The sequence below is a fragment of the Pelmatolapia mariae genome, linkage group LG7 (assembly GCF_036321145.2).
Source record: "Pelmatolapia mariae isolate MD_Pm_ZW linkage group LG7, Pm_UMD_F_2, whole genome shotgun sequence".
NCBI lineage: Eukaryota > Metazoa > Chordata > Actinopteri > Cichliformes > Cichlidae > Pelmatolapia > Pelmatolapia mariae.
This window is the reverse complement of record NC_086233.1, coordinates 63,482,443-63,491,809: the sequence shown is the minus strand read 5'-3', so window position 1 is coordinate 63,491,809 and position 9,367 is coordinate 63,482,443. Positions and strand designations below refer to the sequence as shown.

The window sequence follows — 9,367 nt, the reverse complement described above, 5'->3', positions numbered from 1 at the left end:
CAGGGTTGACCCTGCAGTATTTGGAAAAATCTAATACATAGTTTAGAGACTAATTAAGGATCAAACCCTATGTTGGGATAGGTGCACTCACCCAATTTATGTATATTTTACTTTTGTGACTGTTGACTTTAAGGCAGCAGAAATTTATTTTCATTCAATTCTAAGTATGACTCTATTTTTATCTGAGTCACTGAGCTACAGCGTCTGCACACCATCTCATTGTGGTGTCCTGAGTTGGATCTTCATGCTAAAAGGTTTGGGAGTTAAGGTGATCCCGTAGACCGGAGTGAAGTCTGGTTCTCCTGCGTCCTCGGGCCAGATGAACTGATATCTCCTCAGCAGAGTCACCATGATGAGGAAGAGCTCCATACGAGCCAGACCCTCTCCGAGACACATCCGAGGACCTGAGACATTAAAAAAGGTCTCAGTACCATGTAGAACAGATATTTGATCAACCCTGTCTCTGCTGCTGCTCCAAGTAAGATTTGTCTATGCTCTTGTACCTGCAGAGAAAGGCATGAAAGCCTCTGGTTTAACAAACTCTCCTTGGTCATTTAGGAAGTTTTCTGGGTTGAATTCATGAGGGAATTTCCACTGTCCGTCCTCGTTGAGCACTGAGGTCAGATTCTGGATAATTACTGTACCCTGAAAACACACCAAAAGAATAAAAGACATTAAGAAAACTCTTCATTGCCTCTATTCCTAAAACCTATATAGCCGCTTGCCTCTTACCTTGGGAATGGAATATCCCATGAGCTCTGTGTCCCTGGTGGTGCGGTGGAAGACACTGAGAGGAACAGTGTTGGCAACCCTCTGTACTTCATGAATCACTGCCTGGATTAAGACATGTTTTATGTAGTATAGAGCAAAAGACAAACAGTGCAGGCTCACTAGTACTAGCAGTTATCTAGTTTCTCTCTGTAAAGAGATTTCTTCTTCATGTTAAATGTGAGTCTTCTTGTCTCTGTCTTTAGTATGTCTTCTATCCTTGAAAGTTGTGCAATGTCAACACTAGGGGTGCAACAATACATGTATCTGTATTGAACTGTTCGATACGGTGCTTTCGGTTCGGTACACATATGTATTGAACAATACAAAATTTTTCATTTATTTTATCAACTTTTCTTCTGACGATGCTGTCTGTGTTGAGAGCTCAGTGGATCTGCGTTCGACTACTCCGCCTAGGCTGCATTGTCGAGCACAGATCCACTAAGCACCGCCCATATGCATTCACTCAAGCTAGCGAGACAGAAGTTAAGCTTGTTGCAACATCAACGCTACCTGAAATTGAACCTCCCGCACCCTCATTCAGATCTGGCGTTTGGAACTATTTTGGTCTTCATGTGAAGCATGACCCTGATGGTAAGCGCGTCATGGACAAAAGTAAAACAGTATGTCGGATGTGCCACGCAATGCTCAATTACATCGGTGGGAACACAACGAATATGACTGCACATTTATGCTGACATCACCCTAGTGCAAAGACAAGTGGAAGCAGACAAAAACAACAACAAGCACGCATGCTACAAACTCTACCCGAGTCATTTAGACAGCCGTTAGCACATGATTATAAGAGGGCAAAAGAAATAGACAGGGCAATTGCAACTTTTATTGCTGTCAATGACAGCGTGCAGCAAACAATCAGGGGAAAGAAGACAGCATTCAAGATGTGGCTTCAGTCTCGCAACGATGGCGACTATCAACACTACAGGGCCCTTCAATCGGCCACGAAGAAGGCAATAGTAGCGGCAAAAGCATCACATTATGACCAACTCTACAAAGAACTGGACATGCCCGCAGGAGCGAACAAAATCTACCGCCTCGCCAGAAACCGCCATCGAGCAATGCAGGACATCGGCCAGGTCAAACACATCAAGGATGCCAACCATCAGATCCTCCGTGACCCGCCCATCATTCTCAAACGTTGGAGCAAGTATTTCTCAATTACCGCCCGATCCGACTCCTGTGCCACACCATGAAGCGGATCATCGACGCCAGGCTGCAAGAAATCGTCACAATAACGCCCAACCAGTGTGGCTTCGTCAAAGGATGCGGCAGAATAGATGCCATCCATGCTGCCCGCCTGCTGTTGGAGAAGCACCGAGAGAAGAAGACCATCCATATGGTCTTCCTCGACCAGGAAAAGGCTTTCGACCGAGTCCCTCATGACCTGATCTGGCACTCTCTGTGATCACACGGGGTCCCCGAGGCCTACGTCAATTGGATCAAGCTCTTGTACAGAAATGTGACCAGCACAGTCAGAAGCCCAGTGGGAACATCACCACCTTTCAACATCACTGTGGGCGTGCACCAAGGCTCCGTGCTGTCCCCGCTTGTCTTCATCCTCTGCATGGACACTGCGACCGCTGACCTCCAAGCTCCCACCCTTGGACACTCCTCAATGTTGACGATGTCTTCCTCGCAGATGAATCTCGAATGGAGCTGCAACGCCAAACACAGCAATGGAAGACATGCCTGAGTGAGTACGGGCTGAGGTTGAACACCAAAAAAACTGAGTACTTAGAAGCCGGCCCCCAAACCGACAGCACCTGGCAAAAGTATCTCACTTCAAGTACCTCGGATCGATGATCAGCACTGATGGCGACATCCCGCCAGATGTACGAGCCAGGATTGAAGCCTGGATGAAGTGAAGCCAAGTCACTGGTGTCCTGTGCAACCGACGAATGCCTGACCGCCTCAAGTCAAAGATCTACAAGAGCGTAGTGCGCCCTGTGGCCATTTACAGATCAGAGTGTTGGCCAGCCGCCGCAAAGCACGAACAGGCCCTTCACACAATGGAAATGCAGATGCTGCGATGGTGCCTGGGCCTGACACGATGGGACCACGTCACGAACATCGACATCTGAAAGTGGCTAGGCATCGCACCAATTACGGAGAAGATGCAAGGAGCACGACTGCGATGGTACGGGCACGTGGTCAGAAGTGACAAAAAATTGGGGGCAAGAACAGCAGTGCGACTCAGCCCCCAAGGCCGGCGACCAATGGGGTGGGGGGTGGGGGGGGGGGGGTAGTTTTCATTTTGAAAAACATCTCCACGCCCACAAAAATATTAAAAAGTGTGTCAAGCACTGTCAAGGGAGAAGACTGTGTGGACTGAGAAGGAGGACCCAAGTGCTGACACGCGAAAAACAAAACTTAATCTTAACAGAAAGCGAGCGGTTTATTTAAGGCTGGTTGAACAGTTCAAAACAACAGGATAAAGGCATAATAACCTAAACTGGGTGAACTAAGGCTAGGCATAAAAAACCTGGAACATGAACATAGAAACCTGGCATGAAGAAACCTTAACGTGAAGATCTGGAATGGAAACATGAAAAACCTGAAACATGGCATGAACGCAGCAGCATAGCAGATGATCGGACACCGAATGAATGAAAACTTAGAGGCTAAATACACACAGGAGGTGATCAGGGGAAACACATGGGGAAACAGCTGATACGGATGAATATAATGACGCCACAGAGGAAGTAAAACTAAACACACTGAACATGGAAACATCAGACTCTTCAAAATAAAACAGGAAACATAACGGGACGCAGACATGACAACACAAGTTTCACAACATAGGGCACGCAGATATGAAACACATGACAGACTAAGACACGCAAACTTAACATGATGAACCGATGAGGAACACACACACCATAACTACACAGAGGGAAAAGGGGACTGGAGATGAGACATGGACATAAACAGAACATAATGGCGGGAGACAAAGATATGATTGAAACACATGAAGGGCAAAGGAGACGTCAACACAGGGGGCGAAGACACAAGAGGAATCTTATGGGCTCAAATTGTGGTCATAAATATTTTGTACTTGTAAATCAAATGCGTAGCTGTGAACTGAGTTTTGTAACCTTGTAAACCAAAATATCTGAAAATTTTATGTTTGTGCATCTGTAGATGATTATTTGTGTGTGTGTAAAAACGATTTGTGTTTGTAGAAAATATTCACAGAAGTTACAATTTTTTTGTTAAGGTCTGCTTACAGATACAAAGCAAAACACTGCGTCTAAAACTCTGCGCTCAGGTTCCCTGGCTGTGTGTGTGTTTCAACATACGAATTCTGACCCAATTTTTCTTCCTTTCAACTGATTGGTCAATGTCATGCCAATCACAAATGTAACAATCCAATCAGAGACAGATGGGTTTGGCTGTCAGAGGAGTGCTTTACTGAACTTCAGGTCCTGGAAGGGTAATTGCCCTTTCACGTGCCAGCGTTTTCCTTCATCACCACGAAGGAAAACATTCTGTGCGTGTCTGAGTTCGGTGGATTTTTTGTCGCAGGTTTACGTGCTTATACAGGGACCTCCAGAGACTTTTCAACGGCTCTGCGGACCTCGGGGGGGAAAGCAGTGTTGTGGAAATGACACACTTTTCACTAGTCGGGATAGTTACAAAGCTTTCTTCGTTATGAATGAGCAATACATGTTTTTATTGAACATTTGAAGATAATACAACACAAACTCTTGTAGAGGATATAAAAACAGAGAGATACATACAACAAGGAGCAGGTGCATCTAGTACACGTAGAGCTGCCACCCAAAAAAAATTTTGAGTTAGCACTGCCAATCAGTAATCTACGTGAATGACGTCATTTCCTTGTTACTCGGAAGCTGAAGCCCTCAACTACAAATGCTACAGCTAAGCTACCGGTATTACATCCAGTCATGAATGCACAGATTGCTGAGTGTTTTCAGCGTGGCTTCAAAAATGATGAAATTCTTGTGTTATTAGTTTGAATCACATGGCGTTACTATCAGCCAAGGTACTCGCGAAAGAACCAATTTGTTGCGATCCGGTTTTGAGTGCGCGTTACTCTGCGCCATATGCTTCTGGGTAACAAGAAAGTGACCTTATTCACGTAGATTACTGATTGGCAGAGCTAACTCGAAATTTCGAGTTAATAAGTCAAAATTTCAATAAAATAACTCGAAATTTCGAGTTATGGATACTTTTTTTTTTTAGTGGTGGAAACGAGCTTCCATAGTTCTGATTGGTTTGTTACATTTGTGATTGACATGACATTGAACAGCCAGCTGAAAGGAAGAAAAACTGGGTCAAAATTCATACTCGTAAGTTGAAACTCACACACAGCCAGGGAACCTGAACGCAGAGTTTTAGACGTAGTGTTTTGCTTTGTATCTGTAAGCAGACCTTAACAAAAAATTGTAACTTGTGTAAATATCTTTTACAAACAAATCTTTTTTACACACTCACAAATTCTCCTCTATAGATGCAGAAACATAAAACTTTCAGATATTTTGGTTTACAAGGTTAAAAAACATTTATGACCAAAATTTGAGCCCACAGAATCTAATAAACAATGAACCATAACTGGGAAACCTAGCAGCTTATAACTAAATGAACTTAAACACAAACCATCAACATAAATGAAAACTCAAAACGCTGGCTCGATCATGACAATGCTACAGCGACATAACCAGTCGAAATGTTCAGTCTGCAATACCCTGCATCTTCTTGTCTTCATTGTAAAATATGAGTAAACATATAACCAGACATATGTTGTATGATTTGTACCTGCACGTAGGGCATATTGTGTCTATCTTCAAAACTGGCGCGGTCCTTCCCGTCTAACACTCGGTCTATCTCGTGCTGACATCGTTCTGTGGGAGATGTTGCATCATACAATGTGTTGTAAAGAAAATCAAAAACAAATGTTACATAACAAACAACAGTTAATGCTATTCAAAGAGAAAATGAAAATTAGCAATGTGGTAAATGTCACGAGTGAATGATGAACTAAACATAGGATTAAACAAGTTATTAATAATGGGTGCTTTTCATTTGCTGTAATTCTGCATTGTTTTTCGACACACTAACATGAACAAAAACAAACAAGCTTGATTATTTGTAACATACACAGTACAACGTGCAGTGAAATGTTCTTGCGTCCGTGCTTCGCGCCATTCCAGGGTTCTTGGTTAGCATGAGGGGTCTAGCCAGGACCCTTACTGGATACTGGGTGGGAAACAAACTTGTGACTCGCACTCCAAATACGTGTAGTCTTACCACCACACTATCCAGCTGCTACAAGTGGACAAATTCATATGTAATTTCACAGGCTTAAAGACCATTTCCAGCTATTTCTAAGTATACCTTATTAGGTTCTAACATGGAAATTGTTGCATATTATTGAAAGATTGTGAAAGCACAGCTCTAGCAGGGACTCTTTTTGTTCACAGTAAAAAGCAAAATCTTGGATGAAAATCAATTGTTTTGTTTTAGTCTAGCGTACAAAAACATCTCGTGTGCACAAACTAATATCTAGTGGACAGATAACGCAAATAAAACACGACAAATTTAAAAGTAGTGTAATATTTTACTATAAATATGTCAACAAGTTGAATTTTTCTTGATCAAATTATGAGTACGGGGGGAGTCGTATTACCTTGTATGTGTGGATAGTTCATCAGGTAAAGAAAACCAGTAAGAAGCGTGTTAGAGGTGGTGTCAGTCCCAGCGAAGTGAAGATTCAGCGAGTAAATAATGAGCTCTTCTTCTGAAAATGAAGACTCTTCATCAACTCTCTAAAAATGCAGAGAGTGATAATTGTAAGAAACATTCAAGCAAGACAAAAATGTATCATATCATACATATAAGAGTATGAGTGTTATACTTGTGTAACAAGATACTGAGTAAATACTGAGAATGTGCATTTATTTATTGCTTTCCTTTTCACGCTCACACACCTTCTCCAGTTCATCCAGGTAGCAGTCAATAAAGTCTCGTGGCTCTCCGGGAACTCGGGTCTCTTTGTGCTCACTCACCATGCGACGTGAAAGATTCTTATAAATCTAAAACATGCAATTCTTCATTTGTACTTTTCGTTTTTCACTGACAGTGTGCATGCGTATGTTTTTATCTTTATTGTACAAACGTGTGGTAAACATGATCTTCAACATTACCTCCATTTTCTTAAAGGCCTTTTGGAAGGGCAGTGGCAGGTTACGTATTATAGGAAAAGAGTCATACAGCTGCACAAAAACAACCAAACAACAAAATTGGTGGAAGAAGACGTATTGCTGAAGATAAATTTTAACATTTTGATTTGACTGGCAAAATTATGTTGGATGGACAGTCAACAAGTCGACACAAAGTCCATTCTGACTTCTAAACAATAAGAATATAGCAGTGATTCCACAGTGGATTTTGATCTTGAAGATGTTTCACCTTCAGCTCTAGACTGAGCTGAAGACTGTAGCCATGTTGGCATGCTCCAGGCAGTCTCACAGACCTGTCAGCAAACTGTAAACACTTTGCCTCAATAGCATTGCTGTCAGTTTTACTCACCGTGGCCCACGGTCCATTGGCTATCTTTGAAACCTCGGTAAAGATTTCAACAAACAGCTTGATTAACTCGTCATCATACTCGTAGCGTCTAGCAAACAGAACCTGGCAGATGATGTTGGAGGCTGCATTATGAAACATAACCTTAGGGCTCATTGTTTTACCTGTAGGAGACATAATGAAACAAGACAGCACTGTACGAGAGTACAAATCAATATTCTGCAACCGACATCTTGTGCAAAATTGTTGCGTGAACCCATCGATGAACATACCAACGTTCTTTTCCAGGGTACTGATGATGTGTTTGATCTCGTCATGAATTCTCTCCTCCATTGAATTCTTTCCCAGACCAAAGTTCCTCAAAGTCATCAAAGCAAAGCGACGCTGTTCCTTCCACTTAGAGCCATAATCTGCCATAACGACTCCTACAACAGGTTGAGCAACATAAAGAAGAAAGAACTCAAGAATCTTCCCTGTTCCAAAGCTCTCCAACCTCTTGGCCTAAAACTTAAGTGAACAATTGATCCTCACAGTGTCGTTTAAAGTCAGTAAAACTTCAGCAACATCAACTTTCCCAGGTAGGAAACATAAACCACTGTGAGTCTGTTTCGCTTGTTTTGATGCACGCGAAAGTCACGACAGGGGCACTGGAGAAGCAGCAACAAAACACCCACCAAAACATAAATTTGACTCTGAGTCGCAATTAGAATTTCTGATAAAGATGATTTTACTATTATTCCATTATACCTCATATAACATATGATGTAAATTCTACCTTTCCCATCACCGATCTCATTAATGAACAAGCCTTGAGGTCGTCCAGCAAAATCAGCAGCCTTGGTCACCATAGCCTCCTTCATGGCCTTTACACCATTGATGACCACAGCTGGTTCGCGCCCCAGGAAAATACTGTAGACATCTCCATAAGACTTCCTCAGCTGGGAGGAAACAAAATGACATGTTTGAAATCCATGCATCACACCCTCAGATGAATATAACATTTTGAAGGGGCTTTAAACATATTTGCCATGTAGGGAAGTACCGACCAGAGGAATTAACATGTTATATGGTCTAAAGCAGCGGTCCCCAACCTTTTTTGCGCCACGGACCGGTTTATGCCCGACAATATTTTCACGGACCGGCCTTTAAGGTGTCGCGGATAAATACAACAAAATAAAACTAGTACCGGTACCGAACACACGTGAAAAGACCCAGGAAAACCGAGTTAACGATAAAAACGATAACAAAATAACGCTGAAAACCGATAAAAACCCTAAAAACCATACATTTCACACCTGAGCCTCAACTCTCGCGGCCCGGTACCAAACGACTCACGGACCGGTACCGGTCCGAGGCCCGGGGGTTGGGGACCGCTGGTCTAAAGCAGCTCTGAAAAAAGGATTCTGGTTTTTAATTAAATTAAATTAAATGTAATTTACGTTCTTAATATTTTTCTACTATGACCTGAAAATAGGACCCTGTGTACGCATCCTGCTAGACACAGCTTGCGGCATATTAGTAAAGCTATATTGAAAAATTATACTCAATAAAAATATTGCCCTTTTATTATTTTATATAAAGAAACATAAAGATAACCCCCTTCACACATACAGAAAAACTCTGTTGGCAAATACTGACTTATCAAGAAGGTAAAGTGCAATCTGTCCAGTGACTTGCAGTATTGGCTGGGTAAATGCCAACTGTGCAGAGAGTCAGTTTTATACCAACAACATATTAGGCAATGACAGTAAAAAGGTAAGATCAGTACTGTTAAGTGCCTGTATGAGAATGGCCCATTTTTCCTTTCGTAAAATGATAAAACTTTAGGTAATTTAAAACAACACAATTCAACAAACAGCATTTTTATTACCTTCTCAAAATCTTTCAAGGGGTTCTCTAGGCTCAGGTGAAAAACGCTGCCCAGTAGCGGCACGTTAAGAGGTCCTGGTGGAAAGTTCTTGGGCCTCCGGGATTTGAGATGAAGGATGGCGATCCAAATGAAGAGCCATAGCAGCACAAGTGAAGCAAACAT

The 9,367-nt window shown here is 42.3% G+C and overlaps 1 protein-coding gene across 1 annotated transcript; it reads right to left on the bottom strand.

Moving 5' to 3' along the window:
* Window positions 1-216: 216 nt before the first annotated feature.
* Window positions 217-9,367, bottom strand: LOC134630236 (cytochrome P450 2F2-like). The gene is made up of 11 exons (XM_063477406.1): window positions 9,206-9,367; window positions 8,111-8,273; window positions 7,608-7,760; window positions 7,339-7,499; window positions 6,954-7,022; window positions 6,738-6,842; window positions 6,437-6,575; window positions 5,566-5,651; window positions 733-834; window positions 504-645; window positions 217-404 (listed from the first exon to the last, which is right to left on the bottom strand). The coding sequence occupies exons 1-11, from the start codon at window positions 9,365-9,367 to the stop codon at window positions 217-219; spliced, it is 1,470 nt and encodes a 489-aa protein (XP_063333476.1).

Coding starts and splice junctions, on each gene's coding strand:
- LOC134630236 (XM_063477406.1), bottom strand. CDS start 9,367: ATGTTTGCTTCACTTGTGCTGCTATGGCTCTTCATTTGGATCGCCATC. Junction 8,274..9,205: donor CCTTGAAAGATTTTGAGAAG/GTAATAAAAATG, acceptor GTTTCCTCCCAG/CTGAGGAAGTCTTATGGAGA. Junction 835..5,565: donor ACAATATGCCCTACGTGCAG/GTACAAATCATA, acceptor GTCTTAATCCAG/GCAGTGATTCATGAAGTACA.